This window comes from Cavia porcellus, unplaced genomic scaffold (assembly GCF_034190915.1).
Source record: "Cavia porcellus strain 051 isolate PalLab524CR breed Dunkin Hartley unplaced genomic scaffold, mCavPor4.1 scaffold_5, whole genome shotgun sequence".
NCBI classification, from domain to species: Eukaryota; Metazoa; Chordata; class Mammalia; order Rodentia; family Caviidae; genus Cavia; species Cavia porcellus.
The window spans coordinates 15,441,064-15,468,293 of record NW_026947488.1 but is presented as its reverse complement, the minus strand read 5'-3'; the positions used below and the strand labels follow the sequence as shown (position 1 = coordinate 15,468,293).

Below are 27,230 nucleotides of genomic sequence, written 5' to 3'. Positions count from 1 at the left end.
CAAAGCCTCTTGCATGAGAAGCTTGACCTTAGGATAGCAGGTTACAAGCAGAGATTTCTGGAGCATAATAAGATTCACAATATCACTGCATGGTACCACAGATGTTTTACTAAGGAAAATCAATGCATCACACCCTCATGTACCATGGCGCTAGAGGCTAAAAAGAAATTAACAGTGGTTAAATTTTAGCACTAGAGTACACAAACTGAAGCATGTGGCAAACACAACTAAAATTCTACAGTAAGCTTTTGATCTATTCTGCCAGGGTATGAGGGAAGGAGGTCAAATACTCTCTGCCTTGACAGAAATAAGATTATCAACACTGGAAACATTTAGGTGGTAAGGGAGGAACAGGTGAAGGGAGAAACCATGGCACAAATGCCAAGTGATATGCTTCTGGTAGAAGTGCTTTTCTTGCCAAGCTGTAAGAAGCTTTAGGGCACCAGGCATCTGAAAGCCTAAAGAACAAGAACTGATAAATGATGATCATCCTAGTAGACTGTGATGGACCTTTAGCTGTTCTTTGGCAACAAAATGAAACCTCAGGTCCAGGATGATGTTCTTTGGCCTTAGCTGTAGAGAAGGTGTGTGAGAAAACAACCCTGACTTTTTCTTTTCTGAAGAGGTCAGTAGTAACTCCTTTCTTCCTTCTGCTTGCTGTAATTGTTCTTGGGAAGGCAGCCTTTTTTTTTTGACCCTAAGAAAATTCTTCATCTGCTCTTCAAACTTTAGTCACAGATACTGTCCACAAAAATTATCTAAATGGCTTGCTGCTGTGTTGATTCCCCATCATGATGGCTCCAGGCTATTGTCAGAAATAGAGATAAAAGACTTGTGCAGAATTTTGCCATAAGATATAGGTAGAATATGGGATGCAATGAGATTCATACTTCACAGATCCAAATTTTTAAGTGTCCATGCTTCTCCCAATGAAGCAAGCTGATGATTTTCTCAAGCACAAAGATGATTCTTCTGTGGGGAGAGGAGACATTTGCTGAGAACTGATGATTCCTCTTCAAGCGTTAGTGCAGAGGTAATCATAGCTTGGTATCTTTTTAATTGCGAGGTCCATCAAAAGTTGAGGCTGTTTCATACCCAAGAAGCAAGCAGTTATCAAAAGAATTAAGGTCTTGTGGACAAGTAGGAAGCATGGTAGGTCATACAGGTAACTTGTCCACAGCCAGGTTATATTATGTTAAGCTAATTCCCCAAGCCAGGTTATTTCTGATGACCCAATGCCCAGTGACTTTCACCAAAGTTGTACTAAGCTTAACAGACTTCACAAATATATGAGGAAAGTTCTCTGAAGGGATCTGACACGGACTAGTTGATTATAGGTGTTCTTTAAGTCTTAAGAGATAAGACTAGAAAATACAGTCTTCTATAGTCTTCTGTGTAGGGGTATGCTCTAAGGCTTGGTTCACCAACATGGGGTACTGAACTGAGAAATAAGGCACATCCAGAATCATGATCGTCTTTGAAGAAGGAATACTGTCTAATATCAATGACAATTTATATGGCAAATATGCAATGCACTCAAAAGGGCCCAATGAAGTGGCCCAAGGGGTAAGTGAAGGCTGAAATGTGATCTGGAGCAGGGCTCCCTCATGTAGAATTCTGTGCTTGGCTGAACCAGCATTGTCAGAATTATACATTGACAGAGTCATTGGGGAGACACATTACTGAACACAGAGTAAAGCCAGCAAAACCAGGGTTTACACAGACATTTGAAGAGGTGATAATCCCATGACAACTCCCAAAGATACTGAGGTGTTTTGACACTCAAGGCTAATATCCAGCAAAACACAGTGTTGTGAAGGTCTTGTCAGCATGCTTAAAAACAATTTTCTTATTGAAAGGTAGCACTGAAGACATAAAGGCATTATCTTAAGGAAATACTTGTCGTAGTATCATCCTGATGAACGATGTATCCCCTGACTGGGGATATAAAGCTGTCAACATAGTGGTACCTTTGGAATACCTCAAGGCTTTGACTGCATGAACATGCACCCAAAGAGAAATCCACTGTTCACCTTGAGAGAAATCATTAGTCCCTTCCAGGTTAATGTCCACTCTTTGTACTTTACATCTGTTTTATTGTTGTACCTTAAGAGATAAGACATGATCAGGTCAATGACCAAAATGTTAGCACTCATATTTAATTTTATGTTCGGTGTTTTCTCTTTTTTTTTGGTGGTATCAGAGATTGAACTCAGGCCCTCACACATGCTGGGCAAGTGCTCTAATATTCAGCTACATGTCCTACTCCCTCCCCTATTTTTAAAAGTAAAAATCTGGACTCTCTTCAGATTTTAGGTAGGCTTTAGGACAAACGTATTAAATATTACCATCCTTCCTCCCTATATCATGTTATTTACATGATACAGTCATGTAAATAACATGAAAAGGAACCCAGTTAGGCACTATCACCAAAGAGAAAACTGTTAAAAGAGACTTTGAATTAGCCTAGATATCCCTCATAACAACTGTAAATAAAGTAAGAAGCCACAACCCTATCTAAACTCAAATGACATCATTTTAGAACTTAGTTCTAAGGAAGATGATATTTTAAGAGATATATGAAGGTGACTTGTACATTTATATATCTGCTAAGGAGTTTATTTTAAAAAGCTCTCTCCAGTGCAATTTATATGTCTGTCTGTTTACAGAGGGGCATAATGCTATTTTTTCCTTTATAGAAATTATGGAACTGCATTTTGGGTTGGGATGAAATTAAACTTTTAATACCCTGGCAATATCTATATTGGGTTCTAACCAGGGACACTGGTGATTTCTACAAAACTGCAATCTTTGTTCAGTATTTGTAATCAATTGGAAATGTTAAAGCATCTGGTTAAGTATCATTATTACGATGACATAAAAACCCCTCAATATATAAAACAAGTACTACTTTGTATCCCATGGAATAGAATGGGGTGAAAAGAAAAAAAGAACTACTTTGTATTCTGCAATATGTACCTGTGTTTTTAAACTTTCAAAAGCACAGATACAGGGGCTGGGGATTTAGCTCAGCAGCATAAGCGCCTGAGTTTGATCTTAGTACCGATGATAAAAACAACAACAACAACAACAACAACAAAACCACAGATAATATTATCTAGAAATCACAAGATAGCATCACTAAGATAACAGAAAAGGGGGAGGGTTTTAGAAGCTGAGACAGTCTGCAGTTATTTCATGTGCCTCGTGAGCTACTTAGCTGAGAAACATACACATTAGTACTCTCTAGAAATCAGATAAACACTATGTCTCTTTTCAAGCTATTTAGCAACTGTAGCTTCCAACGGGAGATCCACATTTCTGACCATTAGCTATGATCTCTCAGTCTTTCCTATGCTATGTTTACAGGGACAACGAGGAAAACAACACAAATGGGACTACCCAATATCTGCAGCATTGTTAAATGTAGATGAACAGAAACAGCTGTTCCACGAAACCGCTGAAGTTCTATGGATTTGCTTATGTTCAGGCTACATACAGATGCCAACAATCAACCCACAAGGTATTTACCTGGAAACTGCAGGCATTCTTTATGGTGTTAGAATAACAATGTATATATGCCTTTCTGTAATGAAACTAACGGATGGCCATTCCATCCGCCTGACACCTGTGGAACAGCTGTACCTGTGGTGTTAGATTCATCTCCTCTGTATAGGCAGAATGGACAAAGAATCCAACACACAGCAGCCCATCTTTCCTGTAATTTTGCCCCAAAGCAGGATAACTAGATGGTATGTGCAACTGTTCAGTTACTTGGGTGTATCCTCCGATCCTGTAGAGTTATCAACACAAATTAGACATCACCGTAATGTTCAGTTCACTGCAGGAAATGTAGTTTACTGTGGATGTAGCTCAGGTAGGTAGTTTTTGTGAAAAATTGGGGTTTTACCTAGAGGCAAAGGCAAAATCCATACTGAGTATCCATTTGAGCCTTGAAGAGATACCAGATAGGCGCTGAATCTGCTGCATTCCAGGCAAAACTGGACACACTACATTCACTGTGTCTTATTATAAAACCAGAAACTTTGGAATATAATATACTCATCTTCATTGTAAATGGTAACACTAATAAAGCTCTTCATTGAGAGAATGGATCAATTTAATTCATATCTTGAGGGTACACATCTAAACTAGCTCTTTTGTACATAGTAGAAGAAAAAATACTGGGAAAATGCCCCTATTTCCAAGAAAGCTAAGAAAAAGGGAGACTTTTGAGAGGTGGAGTGTTTTGCCCTTTTTATTTCCCCTCAAACAGAGACCCAAGCATGCGAGCAAACAGGGGGTCTGCAGCACAGACACAGCAGCAATCTCTCAAGCGGCTCTCTCCGTAAACCTGGGTTAACATCTGGACCGGCAGCCATTTGGAATGAAGAGTCGAATCTCTGCTGCCTGCTGCAATGCAGTATGGCACACACCAACGACCCTGGGGCGCTCCTTCTGCTCTAGAGGCTCCCAGTGACACGTGAGCTGGGGAAAGACAGAGGTTTATCCTCTTCAATTGCCTGCAACTCATGTTGCAAGCTGAACTTGCTGGGTTTGTCACCGAAAACACAAAGCTTCCTCTGCATCTCCTGATGTATGTTTAAAAAAAGCAGCAAGGCCCTTCACACAAGGTTCATGTTCTGATTGTTTGCTTGAGCGTTTCTGACTTGTTGGGGGGAAGAAAAGACCCTTGATGCATGAAGTTGGGCTTAACTCCCCAGAGCCCAACTCTCCCAAGGTAACTCACTGCTTCAGGGTACTTTACCTTCGTGTGGGGGGGCTGGGTCTTGATGGAGCCGTATTCATATTTCTTCTTTCCGCTGCCTTATTAATATCTGTAAAGAATAATCAACCCATCTGTTCAATGCTATGGAATAAAAACAAGATCATCAGCACATTTTAAATGAAAGCAACAACAAAAAATTACAATGACAACCAGATGGTGTAAGAAAATCCATTCAGCAGAGACACACTGTCACTTGGGCAATTTTTATTATTAAGTTAAGGCAATACATTGTCATTGCTTGGTAAGAACGTCCCTCAGTTTTCTAGCTAACACATAGTTTAAAACTGATTTTGTTAATGCTAACACTCTGCCAAGCCCTAAACCTAATATTCCGCCTCCAAAGAGAGAACAACATTATTTTCTAAACCAGTGAAGAGCCAGCTATAAGATTTCCACTCTAGGGCCAGGGATTTAGCTCAGCAGCATAAGCACCCGAGCACAAGGTTGTGAGTTCGATCCCTGGTACCAAAAAAAAAAAAAAAAAAAAAAAAAAGACTTTCACTCTTTGGTGGGGAGGAAAGTAGAGGAAAAACAAGGAAAGGTGGTAGAGGGAGAGCAAAAGCAATTAATTCTATTTTATGTCACAAAGAAGTAATAGCTAGAATCCACTGTCTTAAAATTCCAGTAGTCCATGAAGCAGAGCCTCTTTTTGTGGGGGGCAGGGGGCACTAAAGAATAAATGAGGGGTACTCTACCACTGAGCCACATTTGCAGCCTTTTTATTTATCTTAGGGTCTCTCTGAACTCAAATTTGTTATACTCCTACCTCATTATCCTAAGCAGCTAGAATAACAAGTGTCTGCCACAATGCTCAGACTGGGCCTCCTTTTAGTGTGCCTTGTGTTGCGTTCCATTGTATAGAATCTTCCAGAATGACATGTAGGAAAGAATGTTAATTTTTTGTTGTCCTCAACAAAGAATATGACCTCCTAGTACCTACAATCTTCACAGATAAGTACCTAGGAATAAGAATTGGCATTTGGTATCATAGGAGTAGGTATAAAAACACTCTTCAAAAGATGTATATTCATTAGAGAAGGCTGGCACAGTGGAATTTTACAAGCTTACAGAAAAGCTAATTTACACAGGTAAAGCTTGATTTACTAAAAATAAAACATACCAGGTTTACAGAAAGTAAATAAAAATACCTTATTTTAAGAAGAAATGAGATATTTTAAAAGTACCAATTTATGCCCCAAAATAACACCCAGCTTACTTTTTTTTCAGTACCAGGATCTGATCCCAGGGGCCTCTGCACTGAGTTACATGCCCAGGTCCCACCCTTCCTTTTCTTATTTAGATACAGCATCTCACGACATAACTTAGTTGCCCAGGCTGGGCTCAAATTTGCAATCTGCCTGTCCCAGACTCCCAGAGTGCTGAGATGACAGGTATGTACCATCATACCCAGTTATACCTGATAGTTTATATACATCTTATAAATATGTGTAGTAAAACTTTATATTTAAATAAACTGCTTCCTGCTGCAGTGTAGTTTTCTCTTGTTTCATATTAAGCAACTAAAAGCATATTTACTAACTCACATGGTATTAAACATGCACATAATTAAAGTGCTTGAAAATAGTAATTATGTATTTTTAAAACAAATCAATTCCTATCACGTTAAAGACCATAGCAACAAGAGACTTTAGAGTCTGGTATAGTTTACCCTGCTTTGTTAACTTTTGAGTTCTTGTTTACTGATTCCATTTGAAATAATGCATCCTTATTTTGCATAGAAGGGTGGCTTTGATAACATAAACTAAACCTAAACTTGACTGCCTATTGTCGTTGGGTAGCCTAAAGTAATTATATACTTGGATGGTGTGGTTTATATTTCTTTTGCAAACGAGAATTTTCTTCATTGTCTTCATTTTAGAGAGCAGCACACTTTTAGTATGGTAAGTACCTATTTATTTTTCTTTAAGAGCTCCTAAACCCAGCTGAGATATAGAAAAAAATGAGACTTGGATTTTTTCCCCCTTTTTTGGTAATGTTAGGGATCAAACCCAGGCCTGTGTGTGCAAGATAAGCACTCTACAACTCAGCTACATCTCTAGCCCAAAACTTGGAAATTTTTAACATATTCATCTTTGTCTAAGACAACATCCATGGGGAAAGAGTAGGGTTGGGAGGTTTTCAGTGAGAGCTGTAAACACATAATCATCAACATTCCCACCAATCCTCATACACAAAAGAAATCCTAATATATATACACAGAACTTTTGGAAAACCTGTAAGTTCCTGTTAAACGGAGGCAGGAATAAATGTTCAGAATGCAATGCGAAGATCTTTCTGAACATCAGATAGAGAATTATAACTGGAGAGAATCAACAAGTCAGTGGCAAGTTGGGAGTCTTTCCAAGAAGAGATGTAATACCTCCTTTGCATATAAAAGGGAAATGGCACTTTTTTTCTCTTCTGGTATACTTTATCCTGGCTTCACTGCCTCTAATTCCCAAAGACAGTCTTAGTATCTTCTCAACTTTAGTTTGGTTGGTATTTCTATACTTCAATAATTGTAATAGCAATGTGAATGCCATTCAAAACCATCATCACCATCATGAGATGCTAAAAAATGGCCAGAAAAATCTTTAATTTCTAAGTGATCTTCTGAAAACTTCAAGTTAAAAGCACTTTTGTTGTTGTTGTTGTTTTGTTTTGGAGACAGGGTCTCTCAATGCAGTTCAGGCTGGCCTTGAGCTCACTTTGTAGCCTAGGTTGGTCTCAAACTCAACAATTACAGGCGTGAGCCACCACGTCAGGCTCTAAAAGCACTTTTAATTAAGAATTTTAAATTAAGTAAAATAGCGCCAGCTCAAGGGATTTACATAAAAGGAGAAAGACTGGGAAAATACAATAATCTAGAAAGTATGGTGTTAAAAAGTGGCAGAGCCATTTTAAACATTAAAAGAATGGGGTGAAAAACTCCCAAACAGACACAGCACCTAAACTACAATTTTATTTTAGTATGCCAGACAGGGTTCACACAATGGTCCTTGAATAATGCTATAAATAAATATACATGTTTCATTTGTAGTACCAAGAACTGCTTTGCTTTACCTATTTTTAACTGTACCATCATAAACAATTCTTTTCATTTTAAAACCAGATTTTACACTTCACAGGCTACTGCAAGAGAAAACAATGGGATGAGAAAAACAGTATGAACCACAATACTTAGTGACAGTATCACTATTGGCTGCTGAAAGAATCCAGAAGCCTACACAATTTCAATAAGTGCTTACAAATAAAACCACCCCAAGCCTTAGCTGAAAACCAAATAAAATAAAACTATCGAAAAGCTTGAGCTGAAAACCAGGAATGACTAAATTGAAATTTCATAAAGATAATGCCACTTGGAATATCCATCCGATGGACAAGACAACAGCTATCACACATTAATTCCCCAACATATGAGAGGTATTGACAGGACTTTTCAAACTACATTCATGAAAATGACTTGGATGACATACTGTAATATCAGGAATATTGCAATTAATTATACTGTAATAAGCCAGGGGTAAAATATTATGCTTGCTTGGTTTCTAAATCAACCTTTAATTCTTTGAATACTACATATTCTCATATTTGATTATCTCTTTAATTCTCTAATAAAATGCTTTCTATAACTCTAACTGTATTAACATAATATTTCTGGGAACAGGGATGGAGGAAGCGATAACTTACATTTACAAAATGTTTTCTCTGTTGTTGGGCCTATGAACATTATGTGTGTTATTTTACTCAATCTTTTTTTTTAATGGTTACTGGGGATCAAACTCATGACCATGAGTTTGGGAGGCAGGTGCTTATGCTGCTGAGCTAAATCCCCAGCCCCTATTCACCCAATCTTTGTAACTCTTGGATTTAAGTATGACTATGACTATTCTGTAAATGAGGAAATCTGACAGGTAGACTAACTTATGTGAGGCCACACTATCACCAGGAAGGAGAGCTGTTACTCAAATCCAGTCCTTCTCACATAAAGTGCTTCATTATGTTATATTGCACCCACCAAGGAATGCAAACACACAGATTCCATTAAGAACATTCTTGCTAGGACTTCCTAACCAAATGCTGGTAGGACAAAGTCACTTTAAGCTAGACACTTCAATGTTAAATGGTTCACAAGTCACTCAGTAAGGGCAGATCTACTAATTCAATTACTACTTCAATTTCTACCACCTCAAAAGACAATGTTTGTGGTTTCGGCTACTGACATTCTATTCACTTCAACTCTTCAAATAAAAATTATTTTTAAAAAATTCTTTATCAACATTAATTTTAATTTTCTGCCCTTTTTTCTTCTGCTTGTTTTTTCTTTTGTTGTACAGGGGGTAGAATTCAGGGTCTTGAGCAAGCTAAGCAAGCACTCCACCCCAAGATATACTCCCAGCCCACACATCCCCTTTTAAGTTCAATTTTTAAATTTATTTTGACAATATTATGATCATATATGAGGTACCCAGTGATGTTATGAGAAACACACACACACTGGGAGTGGAATAATTAAATCAAGTTAACTACCACGCATCATTTTACAGGCGTATCGTTTATTCCTCCTGTCTCACCGCAACTTTACCCTTGGCCCAATATTTCCCCAACTTTCAGAGGGTAATCACCATTCTACTCTCCAATTGAACTATATTGCTTTAGAGTCCATACAGAAGTGAGGACCTACAGTTTTTGTCTTTCTGCCTAGCTTATTTCACTTAACGCAATGTCCTTTTTTTTCTTTTTAAGGAAATAGTTGGCTAGAGATTAGCAAATCTGAGCTAAAGGCCTACTTTGGGGAGTTTAGTCACATCTTACAATTTCTCTGAAAGCTAAATTTTCTTCCGGATAAAACAGATACCTGTGTTATCTTTTTGCTTTAAGGAGAAAACCAGCTAAGAGAAAAAACTAATTTGGATTCACAAAGGCTAAACTAATCTAAACTAGTAAAAATCTGAGCTAAAAGTTTCAACTAAATTGTATAAATAGAGAATACAATGTTCCTTAGTAAACTAAGTTAATGAAAGTGAAAAAGCTTATAATTAGTACATTTCACAGACTTGCCTTTTGTGTCTTCTATGTATCATGTCCTATATTAGGTCTTAGATATATGGAAATGATAAAGCTTAAGCTCTAGACTTAAAGCAGTCCACTGTTTAATAACAGAGAGTGCAATATGTACAATGCAAAGTGAGATTATGGCAGTGATAATGGAGACACAATTTCATGTTTGTGTGTGGCACAGGAGAGGACCAGGGCGGAAAGGAGACTGAAGAATATGCATGCATGTTACAGCTATGGTGAGGTGAAGAAGACAGGGAAGGCCTAAAACTAACATTTAAAGGAAAAGTCATTCTAGTACATGCAAAGGTAAAAGAATGGGATGAAGGACACAGTAAATTAGAAAACCACAGAAAATTTAGTGCTGGGAATGTGGAGATAGGAGGAAGAGAGAGGAATGACAGATGAAATTAGAGTAAGACTAGTCGTGCACTGCAAAACTTTCCTAGGAAAAAGGAAGAAATTGGTAGTGAGAGGACTTGGAAGAAGGTTGTGAACTGAATTGCCCATAAACAAAATCAAATAAATGAAGCCCCCCCCCCATAAAGGGGAAAGCATTTAAACCTAAGACATTGAAACTATTACCCATGAGAGTAATGTTCTTTGAAGATCATTGGTTTGACATTGAAGCAACAGGCTGGAGGAAATTATAGAAAGGTCTTAATTTTACCTTCAATAAAGGGATATAAAATGGACAGACAGGTGGCCAGAAGAGTCAATAATTAATAGCCAATAATCTGTTAATCCATTCCATTGTTCAGAAATAAAGACAAAACTCATGTTCTTAATATCCTGTCAAAAATTGTAGTAAAAAGCAGCCAACAAAAATTTACCACTTTTCCTTCCTTCCTTCCCTTCCTCCTTCTCTATGAATAGAATCCTAGGCTTCAAGAATGCTACCAAGCACCTTACCACTGAGATACATTCTCAGATATCTTAAATTGCTTTTACTTTTTCTGCATTTAAAAAAAATTATTGGTACATTTTAGATATATATAATGATAACAGTACAGGGAATTTGGTACAGTACATGATATATCTTGCTTCTTTTTACCCCATTCCCTTCCTCCCATCCAACCTTTCTTCTCCTGCTTATTTACAAGTTTGTTTCTATTTCTTTCCATTTATTTTCTCTCTCTTTTTTGAGGACCATACTCTTTTTTTTTTTTAAATTGGTACCGGGGATCGAACTCACGACCGCCTGCTTCGAAGTCAGGTGCTTATGCCCAGCCCCGAAGACCATACTCTTAAGTGAAATAAATTGGACACATGTATTTAAATATCGTATTTTTAAGTGTAAACAAGGACCAAAATATGTAACAGATATTGGGACATGGGAAAAAAATGTTCAAATAAGAAAGGGAACAAAGAAGGGGGTGAGAAGGGACAAGAAAAAATGAATATCTTAAACTTTTTTTGGTGTACAGTTCAGTAGTCAAGTACATCCATGCTACTGTGCAAGTGTTCCAAACTTTTTCATTTTACAAAAGTGAAACTCTATATCCATTAAACAACTTTCCATTTGTGTGTGCATATATATCACATTTCCTTAATGAAGATCTATCAGCACCACCCAGTAAACAGTTAAAAATCAAATTTCCAGTCTGTCTCAAACTCACATAGAATATAAATACTATGTCTAGGAATCTGTATTTTAACAAACTTCTTGCAGATGTTTGGGACCTACTACTCTACTGAATCTATTCCTTTAGCACATACATCGTATCATACACTTAGAATCTGCATTTTAGAAATCTTCCTATACCCATGTTTAAGAGGAAATAGTCCATTACAAAAAAATGCCATGACAGTGGCTAAAATCTGTAAAAATATTATCCCCAAAAACAGTATAAAAAGTACAACTATGCTGTTACCTCCAAAGCAAATGGATTCATCAACCCAGGTTTTCAGATTGCTGAGATTAATAATAATATGCATATATATTTATTTAATTTTTTGAAACAGGATATGACTGTGTAGCTCAGGCTGGCCTTGAGTTCACCATATAGCCCAAGCTGGCCTGGAATTTACCGTGATCCTCCTGTCATAGCCTCTGGGGTGCTGGGATTATAGATGTGCACCTCTTTGTCCTGCAATAATATGCGACTTTGTCATTATTCTCTTTCTACACGAAGTATGTGCAGTCTACCCTTTAATTTCATTTGATCATTTAAAAAGTTAAACAGCTGCCAGGCATGGTGGTGCAGGCCTATAATCCTAGCACTTGGGAGGCTGAGGCAAGAAGATCCTTGCAAGTTTGAGACTAGCCTGGGTTATAAAGTGAGCTCAAGGCCAGTTAAAACTGCACAGCAAGAACTTGTCTCAAAGAGACTCCTCCCCCAAAGTTAAATACTCAAGCTTCTTTTAATTACCTACTTATAGAAACACAAGAAAAAGACTACTGAGACTTTTCTTGCATTAGGAATTAAACCTGGGCACTTTACCACTGAACTACATCCTTAGTTCTTTTTTTGTGTTGAGAGTGGAGTCTACCAAATTTCTCAGTCCTCCTGCTTCAGCCTCTCAGGTGGCTGGAATTATAAATGTATGCCTCTACACCCAGTTGAGACTATTATGTTTTGATAGCGTAGTATCCACTATTTTTGGCTCAGGAAGGGCAAACTGCCAAAGTTAGCAATGTCTTGCTAAGGGTAAAAGTATTGCTCCTTCTTTGAAGCAATACTTCTTTGTTTTCCTATCTAAAAGCAAATCTTTGCCAAAAGAGAAAAAGGACCACACGTAATTTTATATTTATACACTAAAAGCAAAGTGGAACAAATCTAAAGTTAATAAGCAGATCATGGCACCTTGGTAGATATGTTTTCTTTGCTCTTTAGAGGTAAAAGCATTCTAATGATGTGAATGGAAGGAATAGTAGAGCCATCAGCTCCAGGAATGTCAGTTGGGTTATGAGTCTCAAGGTAGAGAGGCTATGACTCCCCAGGGCACAAAAGTTTACATATAAGAAACAGCAGCCTCCTAAAACAATTCAGTTGCTACCTTAATTGAATTATGCAAAGTGATCCTTCTGCATATCCTTAGCTCTGCACTGTGCAGAGATGCTTTTCTATCTGACCAGCCAGCTTAAGTTACGCAGGCAATTCCCTCCACCCTCACTGTCACTCATCCTTGAGCCACCTCACCTCTTCACAAGATAATATATTCTGGGAGAGGCCTAGGATCAGGGCCTTTGCCCGCACATCCCCCATCTCAGGGACTGGACTTAGGACCTCTTGGCTGCTCTTAACTTGGAATATGTCTTGGTGTCTTTACTCTTGCCTTGGGTTGTACTGGAGGTGGTAGACTGGAATTAACTTGCTGGGATTCCAATAACACCTCAATGGGATTACAAATACAACTTTTTGGATTGTGAGGAAAACTGAAAAAAGGATTACGATACTTGGATAACTGTACTCAATATTTGGAATTACAATACTAAGTATTTCTATTATCTCTACTTCAAACTATGCACTTGATCTTAGCTAAAAGGCCAAAAAGTGATCTAGTTTAAACAAAGAAGCCAAAACACTTTACAGTTAAGGCCTTGCTTAAAACAGATCCAACAATAAAGCACAGCTGTCAGTGACAATTAATCTGGGACATGACTAGATTAGTTCTAGAATCTGCTTTAACCTCTATTTCCAGAGTAAACACATTTTCCAAAAATGTACTGTATCAGCTGCTCTTCAACCTTGGCTTTTGAAAGGCAGATTCCCTGGACCTCACCTCCAGTGACTAGCCAGTTGGGAGAGGTAAGGAACTGCATCCAAGACTCTGTACCTTCAACTTGTTCTGGTGATTCTGATTCAGTTTTTTTAGGATTAGAATTTTTATTTCTTTCTTTTCTTCAGTCATGAGATTGAATCCAGGGCTTTACACACGTTGGGCAAGTGTTCTATGATTGAGCTCTATGTCCAATGCAGGGATCACATTTTGATGAATGTAGTCTTAATGATTAATTTCCCAAAGGCTGCAAAAGGTAAGGTGAACATTTATAGCTAGTTTTAAGGTTTATTAGAATCTTGTTTTACTAATTTTTCCTTTTGGTTATAAAAAATTTTTAAAGAAAAATTAAAAACAAACATCACTTTACCCTAAAGATATTACTTTCCTTTCCAATTGGATAATTAGGTGTACTCAAAATCAAACTACTTATAGTTCGAAATTCTCAGTATTTTGCCCACTATCTGCAGGACTAATCTAATCTTCATTAGTTCAATCATTCCAGAGCCAAATCACCGAAACTAAAACTGAAGACCTCAGTTCTCTAATATAACTTAAACTGCACAATTCTTGCCTAAAGGCATCTAGTGTTTACATAAATCTACAGTGTTTTTGTTTTCTTTGTTTTGAGTCAGGGTCTCATTATGTTCAGGCTGGCCTTGAACTCAACTATGTAGCACAGCCTGGCCTAGGAAGGGATCCTCTTGTCTCACCTTCCTGGGTGCTGAGATTACAGGCAGGTGCCACCATACCCAGCAGTCAGCAGTGTTCTGAATATGAAATAAATGGAAAACAGACCAGGCCTGTGGTCTAAAAAAGTTATGATTCTTATGAGGGAAATTTATTTTCATAAAATAAAATTGGTAGAGTTGGCCTAATAGCTCTTATTTTTTAGTGATAGGATAAAGAATGAAAATGACCATCCTTATAAATATTTATATCTAGTGGTAATAAAGCCACCATTTCAAAAGCAGCAGGCATGCTGGTATTACACATTTAGCTATCAGTATATTCTGAAATGTTTTGCTGCTTCCGACAGTAGTTTTACCTAGTTCCTCTACTCAATGCCTCTCATTAATGAGGATTATTTTCTGTTGAGCACTGGCCTTTTAACTCCTTTATTAGCAGTTAATTCTGCTAATAAAGCCCATGATAAAAAAGGAAAACTGCAGGAGAAAGAATAATCAGTTTGGGGCCACACTCAAGACATTCTCAAGACATGTCTCAAGACATTCATGGGAGGATAGTGTGAGAAAGCATAATGAACTGGTCCTCTCTTGGGTGTCTACACCGCACATGTTTAGCACATGAAAGCCTCTCAGAAGCTGCAGAGTAACATCACTGTACTTCATTTCCCAATTTTGCTTGATCACAAAATCTTTTTATCTCTAACAATAGCTTGAATGGGTTATACTAAATACATGTTATTGGGCAAGAAATCTAACCTCTGAGCTGTTGTTCCTTATGTGCAGAAAACAAGTAATACTAGTTTATCTATCCTACAAGATGACTGGTAGGAGCAAATGAATTGGTATTTATCATAGACAAGTCTAGGTGTACATTACTACTAAAAGTAATACTGAGTTTAGGAGTACACTACATTGTTCCTATCAGGATTCCAAAAGGAGAATAATGTAAACGGGGAGTAACAGGTTAAATGTATTTCCTCTAAAAGTTTTCCTTTGGGGGGGGTGTTGTTTTGAGACAGGGTCTTGTTAAATTGTTTAGGCTAGCCCTAAATTTATGATCTTTCTGCTTTAGCATCCTGAGTAGCTGGGATTATAGGTGTGTATTGCCATGCCTGGCCATTCTCCCCACCTTAAGGGTTTCCATTTCTAAAAAATTCAACTAAACTCCAGTAACTCTCATAGTAGCAACAAGCTTACAAAGGCACTGCCATCTACAGGCACAGACATGGAATGCCTGCAACCGTTATTTGAAAATGAAGTTTCAAACCATCAAAGTCTCATGAGATATCTAAAACCTTCCCAAAAGGTTTTATTTTTAACTTTGAGCATTATTAGATAAGGCTCCATTTGATGAAATTATGAAACTGACTCCTGAGTGAAATCAAATTTTTCCTACCTTCTCTACACAGGCTTAGAAATCTGAAGAAAATATTATGTTCTATACCGTTATACTACAAGATAGAACATAAATTATTATTATAAATACATCTACTCACACTTCACAGAACTTGTGAACAGAATATTAAATTATAAATGAGTCTGCTTTAATCATGTGGTGCACACAGGCATGCAACAAAGGGCATCATGAACCTTGAAAAATTCTTTCCATTGAGTCTTGCCATATGATTTCTCTACCACACTCTAGAAGGAAAATCGACGTTTTAGATGAAGAGAATGTGTCAGAGGTTTCAAAGACTATCTGGAGGATGGCAGAGAAGGAAGGGGCAGAGAAACTAGAATGAAGGGAAAATCGACGATTGCTAACAGCCAAATGATGGTCAATTCCCACCAGGCGAAGTTTGGGCTTTACTGGGTTCCAAAAGGTCGACATAAAGGTAGTTTTCACACTGACTGATTTATACCAAAAAATATTAACAGTTGTCAAAATCCAAAAAGGGCTTCAGCAGCGCTTCCAGAAACATCTTTTAATGAACTGGCAATTGGTTAACACATTACAGAAATATAAGCAAACCAACAGGGCACACCGAACGCATTTGGGTAGATAGTTTTGCAGTTTCCCAGGACTAAAGCTTGTAAATCAATAATGAGAACAGTTGACAACGAGAAAACTCACATATTAATTTTCATCCCTGAAGATCCCGGGGCATTTTATGGGATCTACCATGCCGCAGAAAAACTGTGTACAGAGAGTGACACCCAGAGGGACACTTGACCCCACACTCCTCGGGCAGCGTTTCCCAAAGTGTGGAACGCAGAATAACTTCAGGAGGAACAAGGACGCACTGTTTATTTTAATAGATAAGTATTTATTTTTTTATGAGCATCAGAAGAGTAATTAGCTTTCCATGGTAAGGACTGTGACTGTGGTTTCCGCTGTAAACAAACGTCTTTGAGGAGAGGGAAAATAAAGGATAGAAACCTGGCACACGGTACACACGGTCCACGGACACGGAGAGGCAACGCCAGAGACTGAAACCGAGCAAACGCCGCCCCAAGGAAAGCCCCTGGCCCGCCCGTTACCGGGGGGCGGAGAGCCCCGCGTCAGCACCCCGGAGAGCCCGCTGGTTCGAGCGCCGGCCGGCTCACTCCTCTCCGGGCGACCTCGCACCCGGGTTCTCCCCGCGTTCTCTGGGTCTGGGGTCCGCGTCAGTTACAGGGGCGGGATGTCACACGACCGGGGGAGGGGTACACATCGAGGACGCAGTCAGGGGCTGCGAGGCAGCGGCGACTGGGGACAGCGCTCCGTACAAGCAAGCCGGGGAGGAACGCCCGCGAGACCGACCGCCTCAACCCGGGTTCGACCCCAGTCCCGCTAGCCACCGACTCGCTGAGGACCCGCAGGTGAACGACTTCACCGATTCGAGAAAGGGGCGCGGGGTGCGCGGCTCTAACCTAGAGACGCCTCGGGAGCTCTGCTCGACGGTTTGCACAGACGGAGGGAGCTGCCGACCCCTACCTACCAACGGCCGCCCGCCGGGCCGAGTCTGGGCCTGACTAGAGCCAGGGGCGACCGCGCCCCGCACCGGGCATGCGCAGCCCCGCGCGCACCCGCGGAGAGGCCGCGGCCGCGCGTCGAGTGGGCCCTCCGCCTCAGCCGCCCCTCAAACGCCTGCCCGTCAGCCCTACGCCTCGGTGGATAGCCACCGCTTCTGGGCACTCACCGCTACCAGCGCGGCGGGTTCCTGGCCGCTCCTCCGCCTCGGGCCTGTCGCTGCCGCCTCCGCCTCAGCCCACCCGCCCGCCGTAGGACAAAGGCGCCACCAACCGACCGGCGCGGGCACGAGGCAATGGCGGCTGGGGCGGAAAGTGGAGATAGGGGTAGAGGGCGCGCACGCAGCGCCAGGCGCGGCGCTGTCGCAAGAGCGCGCAGGTTTACGGTAGAGCTGAGTTCTGGCGTCCATCTCCTTGGCAACGAGGCGAGGGGGCCAAGCGGCTCTTAGGCGGCGGTTTAGACCGCTAGGGGTTGCCTAGTAACGGCGTCCCCAGTGCAGGATGGGTCTCTTGCCTGTTTCTTCAGTCAAGGACTTCAGTCAAGCCTTTTAAATTTTGTTTCCAAACAGCATCCTCTCTTTAGCTGTGGAAATAGAACATTTAAGTCCTCAAATATTTCAATTTAGTATTGTGTAAAGCTAAAAACAAAACCCAAAAATACTCCCAGGCACCTACAGATGTATGTGTCGGAGAACAGTATTTACAAGCCAGCACCCTCTGCATCGCAAGGAACAAAGAGATAAGAGAGGTGGAGAAAATGATTTATTTAAATTTACATTTAAATAGGTTGTGTACTCTATTCAGTTCACTGCCAGAAGGCAAAAAGACTTCTGAAGTTACAATCACAAGTCCTTCTTGAACTATTTCTTGTTGGAATATTCATTCAATGTCAACAACATATTTCCAAGAATGTAACTGTAGACCGTGAAGCCTGTAAAATGTTACATTTTTCCCCCGTTTAATCTACAGACAGTATTTGTCACAGGGAATGGGATTTGTTCACGCAATTGTAAATGCCCTATTAATCCAGGCACAGTAATATGAATCAAGTATGCTTTTTTATTGCCCATGAAACTCCATGAGGTCTAATTTTGCTCCATGTGTGCAGTTCATGCTAAGTAAAAATGGCAGTTGTGGAATTTAAACGCCGTGAAAAGCCCGGTTTCTTTGAGTTCTGCGGCTATGTTCATTCCTCACTTTACTCACGGAAGTGTTTATTGTACACCTACTTTGTATCCCTAACACTTGTTACATACTGACTTGCTACCAGTGTCCTGAGAGAATGAATCATCTCTACTTGGAGATTATAAGGTAGCAGAAAGACAGAATTCAGGTGAAAAATCACACTTCAATCTGTAATTATAAACTGAGATAAATGCTGTAATGGAAAGAAATAAGGATTCTCAGAGAGTGTAACTGGAACCTTAGCTGATTCACAGACAGAATGGTTATTAAAATTTCTGCTATGTAAGATTGTATGAAATTAGAGATAAGGTACAAAGGTCTGCAGAATAATAGATATCCCACAGATTTTTTTTAGTCTTTCTAATATAGGCCCTAAAAATAGAAAAATTTAAAAATGGTGCTAATGAGGTTATTAAGATAGTCACGTTAAAGGCAAAAAATTGATAGTTTAAAGGTATGTGGAAGCTTCTTAATCCTACACTTGCTGAGCGTGGTGGCCCCGGCCTCTAAACCCAGCACTCGGAGCCTGAGACAGGAGGGTCAGCCCAAGTGTGAGGCCAGCGTGGGCTACATGGTGAGTTCAAGGCCAGCCTAAATTATAGTGAGACCCTGTCTCCAAGAAAATAGTCCTCCGCTTGAGGAAAGTTAAACCAAAGGATGTATCCATTGAACCATTTATCATACACTTAAGAAGTTTCCTATGTGGTTGGTTTTATGGGGGGTGGAGAATGTTAGGCAAGATCTTTGTTCTCAGGGCAGGCACAACCAATTAGTAAAGAGAAGTGATAAATTATAATGATACAATGTATCAGTACTTTTTGATAGAGGAGTTAATTCTATAAGGAGAGTATTACATAAAGGCAAGTACTCAAAACTTTGTCTTCCCATGTAGATGTTTGCCTTACATAATAGGGGTCATCTATTTTATGCCTAGCATGGGCTAAGTCCTTTACAAATCTCATTCAGTTCTCACAACAGCCCTAAAATACAGCACTATGTGCCCATTTTACATACGTGGCAGCTGAGGTCAGTTTAGTCAATTGATTGCAGTCCTAGAGAGGATATGTGCTATCTCCAAGCAAAACCTTTCAGCCTTGCACTCAAAAATGCTCTTTTTAAAAAAATGCTCTTTTCTCCATGGGTGATGGATCTGTTGTCTGGGATAAGAAATTCCCTTCCAACTTCACTAGCACTGGGGATAATAGCAAGAATCAAATGGAATTATATCAAACTAAGGTTTCTGCATAGTAAGGAAAACAATCAACAGAATTAAGAGACAGCCTACAAAATCTGAGAAAATGTTTGCCAGTTACTCTTTCAACAGAGGATTAAGATCTAGATTATGTAAAGAACTCAACACCAAAAAATTAATTACCCAACCAATAAAAATGGCAAAAGACATTTCTAAAAAAGAAGTACAGATGATCAACAATGTGTGAAGAAATGTTCAACATCTTTAGCCATTAGGGAAATGCAACTCAAGACTACATTGAAATTCCATCTTACTTATCAGAATGGCTGTTATCAAGAAAACAGAAAGTAATAAGTGCTGGTGAAACATGTAGGGAAAAAAGGATCCTTTTACATTGCTGGTGGGAATGTAAATCAGTATAGTTACCATGGAAATCAATACAGAATTTCTTTAAAAAATAAAAAACTAAAAATAGAACTACCAGTGACCCAGGATACCTTAATATATATCTGGAAGAATTAAACTCTGCATTCTGTAGGGTTGCTTGAATACCCATATTTATTCTAGCACAATATATAAGCGCCAAGATATCGGTAGGTGTCCGTTAGCACCTAGGAGGTATGGATTTAAAAAATGTGTACATAATGGAGTATTACTCTGCCACCAAAAGATTGAAATTTTGTCATCTGAAGGAAAATGGATGGATCTGGATATTCTCATGTCAAGCAAAATAAACCAGACTCAGAAAAATAAGTATTACATGTTCTCCTTAATATTGAAAAAGATAACAAAGTAGATGAAGACTACTATTAGACAAGAGGAAGGGCAAAAGGGGAAGGAGGATGAGAAGCAAGAGCAGGTAATAGGGCATGGATATGATTAAAATACACTTTACACATTGGTACCCCACAAAACACGGAACTCAGTATATAGAGTGAGGATGATGAAGGGGATGATTAAAATGTTATAGAAATATACAAGCCCACTGAAATGAAACCATTAATCTGTGTAATCAAGACACACTAGTAAAAAATCTGGAGCTGGGCCTGGTGGTGCATGCCTACAAGCCCAGCTCTCGGGAGGCTGAAGCAGGAGGATCACTGTAAGTTTGAGGCCAGCCTGGGCTACATAGAGAGTTCAAAGCCAGCCTGGGCTACATAGAGAGTTTAAAGCCAGCTTTCACTACAAAGGGAGATCCTGTCTCAAAAAAAATGTATAAAAAACGTGGGAGAAAATTTTCTTGGGGCTGGGGGTTTAGCTCAGCGGCATAAGCACCTGCCTTGCAAGTGTGCGGTCGTGAGTTCGATCCCTGGTACCGATAAAAAGGAAAAAGACAAAAAAAAATTTCTTCCAAGTTAGGAGGTCCTGATTGATGTAGCCTTTAATTCTTCACTAGTAGGCCCCAGACTTTGACCAGTGAATAAAAACGAGTCTTCTATGGGGGAAGCTACCTGATTGCTATTAGACAGAGCTTTGATATCGGCGCTCTTGAACGTACACCCAGCCAGTAGAGGGATTTCTGGTAGTTCTAGTTTTTGAGGAACCTCTATATTGTTTTCTGTAATGGCTGTACTAATTTTTTTTGTCTTTTTCATTTTTATCGGTATTAGGGATCAAACTCACGACCGCCTGCTTGCAAGGCAGGTGCTTATGCTGCTGAGCTAAACCCCCTGGCTGTACTAATTTATAGTCCCATCAACAGTATTTGAGAATTCCCTTTTCTCTGCATTCTCACCAATATTTATTTTTTGTCTTTTTGATAATAGCCGGTGTGTCCTGGATGAGATGATATCTCACTGTGGTTTTGATTTGCAGCTAGTATTTTTTATTTCCTGAAAATCCTTTTGACTAGGACTCTCTGCAGTGTTATATGCATAAATGCAAGAGATTCATATTTCTTGTATCCAATTCTCATGACCTAACAGGAATCAAGACATTTCCTATTTCTTCTGGCTGGTGTTGGTGGGAATGCTTGACCACAAGGGCTGTCTGAAAGACATGAAGACAGAGGCCTAGAGAAGGCAGAAGGATGGATGCTTAAACTTACTGGTTGTACAACACTCTGGGACCTGCCTGTACTATCCCAGGGAATTTTACTAGTGAGTCAAGCAAATGAATCTCCGTGGCTCCAAATTTCTAGGTTCAAGTTTAGGAATTAACCATTTACAAAGCTTTGGTGGCTCAGAAAACTAGCTGAGGAATCAGAATGTTTTCAATTTAGCTCTCTGCTCCACCGCTTTATAGCTGAGCAAACTTGGGCTTGTTCAACATCTTCATTAGTAAAGACAGGAGTAAGACTGGTACCCATCTTGTAAGTTTAGTATGAAATCAGGTACATAAAATGTGGTAGCATGTATTTCAGATGAAATAGCTTAGAATCACCTGGCTCATCATGTGGGTTCATTAACTTATAGATCTCATCTTCTCTAGGTTCATTTAACGACATCATGGTTGGTGACTTTCTGTAGATTTGCTTGGGTTATTTTTCTTTAATCATTCCAGGAAAGCAGAGCCCCGTGGTTCTTTCTGGGCTCCTCTGTTTACAGGTGGAATAAATGTCACTGAAAGTTGATCATTTGGTCTTGGTCTCACAAGGATGTTGGAATCATGATGGCAGGGACTTTCACGTGATGATATGAAGTTCTTGTTGAGCTAATAGGTCTTTGAAACAGGGTTATATAAACAAAGTGGGTCAGCACTGGACTGTTCTCACTTGGCAAGCTGCATTGTACGTTGAAAGGAGTGGCTTGAGGACCTGCTGAATAGCAACCCTAAATTCCCTTCTAGGCATTAGGGACCCCTTTCAGCAGGGTCAGCTGCTTAGGAGCTCAGCCTTTGGCCACACTCACCCATGTCAGTATAGCTCTGTACAGTTGTAGTAGGGAGAATAATGACCACGCAAAGATGTCCATGTCCTCATCTCTGGACCTTGTGAATACTTCACCATACATGGGAACAAGGACTTCGCAGATATCATTGATCTTGCATGGGATCATTGATCTATCCCTAGGAAATATCCCATATCTAGGAAATATCCTTAGATAACAGGGAGCTAGGAAGATGTGATCAGGAGCAGAGGAGGGAAAGGTGGAGAGCTGGAGGAAGGGAGCGAGGGAGGGTGAAAGGAGAGGGAAGGAGAGAGAGAAGGGAGTAGGAGGGGGAGGGGGAGGGTGGAGGAAGGCGGGGGAGGGAGAGGATGAGATGGAGAGATTGAGGTTGGCTTTGAAGATGAAGACTGAGGAAAGCAGGCAGTTTCTAAAGCACTGGTGGTGAACCTATGGCCCGTGCCACAGCAGGATGTTAAAAGCTCTAAAAGGTTCACCATTAGGGTTCTAGAAATAAAATGCAGGCCAGTTGTGATGGTGCATGTCTGTAATCCCAGCATTCAGGAGGCTGAGGCAAGAGGATCACTGTGAGTTTGCGGCCAGCCTGAGCTACAAAGTGAGTTCAAGTCCAGTCTGAACTGCATAGTGAAACCTGCCTCAAAAAGACAAGAAAAATAAAAAGCTAGAAAATGCAAGAAAACATTTCCTTAGGCCCCTCAGAAGGATCATAGCCTTTCTGACACTTTTAAAAATAACTTTGTACTTTCTTTTTTGCAGAAACTTAATAAATATGGTTTTTAATTTTCTAGTTTCAGCATGACTTACAGTTTCCCTTTTTAATAATTAAATCTCTAATTAAAATTGATTTTGACACATGATGTCAAGGCAGGTATAATTAGATCCCTTCTCTCCCTAAGCTACCTCAACACTATATAACCCCTCCAAACCATCAAACCATTTTGCATCTCTTCTTTATCATATAACCTTTTTTTTTTTTTTTTTTTTGGTCTTTTGGGACAGGGTTTCACTGTGCAATTCAGGCTGGATTTGAATTCACAGCAATCCTCTTGCCTCAGCCTGCAAAGTGCTGGGATTACAGGTGTGAGCCACCACATCCGACAGTTTTTTTCTGTGAGGGGATCAAATTCAGGGCTACTCATCTCTGTCTCAGGAGAGTCATATTGTTTTGATTATTGTTATGATTGGTGGAATATCATATTTTGTTATTCTGTTTCTAGCCAGGAGAAATATACTTGTGAGAACATTTGAAGAGAATGATCCTTAATGACTGTTTTTACTATTTAGATGACCAAGTCAGTCTGATTAATGAAATTGGAAATTCTCAAAAGATCTATTCTCTAATCTGTCTCCATGGGTTGGGGAATATAAATAGAATATAAATATAATAATCACATAAAAAGGTAAAGGATAATATGAGAGAGAAGACAGGTCAGTGGTCTACCAGTACTGGAAGATTCTGATTTTATGAGTCCAGGGTACAATCTGAGGATCTGTATTTTTTTTTTTTTTTTCCCCCGAAAGCCCTCTCAGCTTTGCAAACCACTGGGCTGGGTAATTAAAATTGCAGAGATAACATACTGAAGAGCTATTTGCTATGTGTCACCAACTTCCAGGGTCCTTCATAAACAACCCAAACTGAGAATGTTAAATCTCCCTTATGAAGGTTACAGCTGGCAAATGGGCAGTCAGTAGAGACTGAAGGCCAGGATGGATGTTCTACATTCAAGGCTTACTGGCATAATGTAACCATTCTTTTTTTTAATTTCCTTTTTCTTTTTCTTCTGTTCTGTTCTGTTCTGTTCTGTTCTCTCTCTCTCTCTCTCTCTCTCTCTCTCTCTCTCTCTCTCTCTCCTTCCTTTTTGTTTCTGGAAACCAGCATGTCTGGAAGGGCTTGTCTGGGCAGCATTAGGTTGGAGCTAGTGAGGCACTGATTGCCTCTGGGACAGTGGGGGCCTGGGGAGGCTGGAGGCTGGCTGGACATGTCTCCTCACATAGTTTCAGTCTCTCTGCAAGGCTAGCGTGGGCCTCATGGTAGCTCAGGCATTGTGATGCTTACATGGATCTCAGGGCTCTGTAATCTGAGACAGTAGCTAAAAGAATAAGCTTGGATTTGCATTGCTTTCTGGGACACAGCCCCAGGAATCACATACACCTGGTCAGACTGAAGGGAAGAGCACATGAACCCTTGTCTCTGAGTGGAAGAAATGTCAAGGCTGTGCTCTAGAGAGTGTGTGGGGATGATAGGCATGGTTGTGGCCATCCTTGGGAAGCATAATCTGCCATAGTAGAGTCATCCCCCTGCCCCCTTCCACTGTGCCAAATCCCTTCTTCCGAGTCTTTCTCAAGTCTCTGCACTTTTCTGGGTACCCATGGCCACTACCTAGTCCAAGCCATGGTCATTCTAGCTTGGACTGTCCAATCCCCTCTGCGCTGGATTCCTTTCTTCCATGTTTTCTTCCCTCCAATTCTTTTCCTTCTACAGCTGAAGTGATATTTTTGAAAAACAAATCTGATTGTCACTCCCCCATTGTCCTCAAGATAAAGATAAAGCCAATTTCCAGGCCTTGTGAGGTCTGCTCCTTTTTGCCACCCAGCTTGCTTTTAGGCCACTATGTTCTTGCCCCCAAGACATAGTGCAGGCTGGCCTTGAACTTGCCATGTAACCCAGGCTGGCCTCAAACTTGTGATGATCCTTCTGCCTCAGCTTCCAGAGAGCTGGGATTACAGGTGTGTGCCACCACGCCCAGCTCCTCTTCCTTATTTTAATGAACTGAAATTAAGTATTTCTTTTGGCTGTGAACATAGGTGCTAAGACATATAAGGCAATATAGATGGCAAGACTGGCAGGACCTGTGCCACTAACAGAAATCACAGATATTTCTATTTCATATCACAGTGCAGATACTGCGGATGCCTTGAATTCCTGTTTGCAGCCATCATCACTTTGAGACTATAGAGGTTTTAGATTTGCCATTGTTTCCTCTTATTTAATCCATTAGTAAAGACGCTTATGTAGTGCTATATCACACAGTTGTCTTAATATTTTGATGACTATACTTCAGTATAATTGGTTTTCTTTGTGACTCTATCATGTTTTATGCACTCATATGTATTTTCTTGAAAAGGAGCCATAGAATTCTCCAGACAGCTAGAGAGAAGTCCACAATACATGAAACACTTAAGAACTCTGTTGTAAAGAAAATTGTCAATGACTGGAGAGAAAGAATTCACACACACACACACACTCACACATGATGTGATCCAATAAATATGGTGAATGTTAAAATTAATCAGTTTGAAGCATTTACCTTTCATGGTCATTTTGACTTCGGGAAAGAGCTGGAGTCCCACCATGCTGAGTGCAAGGAATAAGGTGGGTGAGGATACACTTTCATATTTTTATTTGGCAGAATCTTTTGAATTGCAGCATGACAGTGCAAAAAGACACTTATAAAAGAGGACATGCAGAATTGCTGTAGAAAGTAGCAAGAATGGTAGGATAAGTTTGTTTGAAGTACTTTGAGGGGAATTAATGGCAGTGTATCATTGATTTTTTTTGGTTTTTGGAGATAGGATCTCACTACATAGTTCAGGCTGGCCTTGAATTCATTGCATAACCCAGTCTGGCCTCAAACCTGGAGGAATCTTCCTACCTCAACCTCCTGAGTGCTGGAATTATAGGAATGTGCCACCATGCCTGGTTGAGATCATTTTTTTTTAAATGTTAAGTATTTACTGTATGTTTTCATCACACTTTGATATCTATCAATGTCTTTACATATCTATATATTTATCTATACCTATCCTTGGCTAATCCTACTGAATAATAACACCTAAACAGTAGGTGTTATTTTTCTCATTTTATAATGAGAAAATTAAGGCTCAGTCAAGTAGGTAAATTATCCAAGGTCATAGCACACTAGACTTGTAGTATAGTTTCTGTTCTTAATGTCTTCAATATCCTGCTTCCCGTATGAATCCTCTGAGTCCTTTCTTAAACCTGCAAGGTAAATATCTTTTACCTCCATTCTACAGATGAGGAAATCGAGACCTAAACAGATAAGGCTGTTTCCCTCTTCCTATTTATTGTTAAGCGATTTGATCAGATTTAAACCCACGCCTGTGAGATGCAAAAGCCCATGTATTCTACTGGACCCTGCAGAGTTAATTAAAATACCACTAAAATGTAACCTGGGGAGCCAATGACTGGGTATCCACGTGACTCGGTGAAACTTCCCACCATCCGTCAGGATTAGATGGTTTGGAAAGAAATCACTACTTCTAGTGCTTGTTCTGTGGAGTTACAGAACTGTGTGGGGAGTGTCTCCACAGAGTGAAATGCACCCTAGCATTTGAAAAGCTCCATTAGCCCCCACTGTCTAGACTACAGAGTCAAGAGGAGGAAGCAGGAGATCAAAGAATTGACAAGTAGGAAGTTCTGTGTTGGGCTCATGCTGAAACAGAAAGAGCTATTCTTTTGAAACCATTAATGATGAACTTGGTAAGGATGAAAGTAGTCTTGTGACCTGTGAATCTAATGAGATGAAAATGAGGTAATGCTATGTTTTATACCAATGGAGGAGCGGAGAAGCTGGGAATTATCTCAGTGTGAATACTATCAGGGAAGAGGGAACAATGGAAGCCATCTGGAAAAAGATCTTTATTCAGCTGTATTTATAGCAGGTATTCGTCTTGTCTTTCAGCTCTAGGATCACAAAGGAGCTCGTCTCTCCTTGCCGGGTATATGAAAATACACCGGTTGTCACAGTCCCTGCTGCTTCCTTCCAGGGAACTTA

General features: G+C 39.9%; 1 protein-coding gene across 3 annotated transcripts in view; it reads right to left on the bottom strand.

The window, feature by feature from the left end:
* Positions 1-17,558, bottom strand: part of Ncoa5 (nuclear receptor coactivator 5) — a 33,796-nt gene extending 16,238 nt beyond the window's left edge. For 2 of the 3 annotated variants that reach the window (XM_003467702.5, XM_023564239.2), the window contains exons 1-2: positions 17,382-17,558; positions 4,769-4,838 (exon numbers count right to left, since the gene is read on the bottom strand). In XM_003467702.5, coding sequence (XP_003467750.1) covers positions 4,769-4,809 — 41 coding nt within the window. In that variant the 5' untranslated portion in view covers positions 4,810-4,838; positions 17,382-17,558. The remainder of the gene's footprint in view (positions 1-4,768; positions 4,839-17,381) is intronic. The other variant, XM_063248256.1, reaches the window with a different exon arrangement.
* Between the last annotated feature and the right edge of the window lie 9,672 nt (positions 17,559-27,230).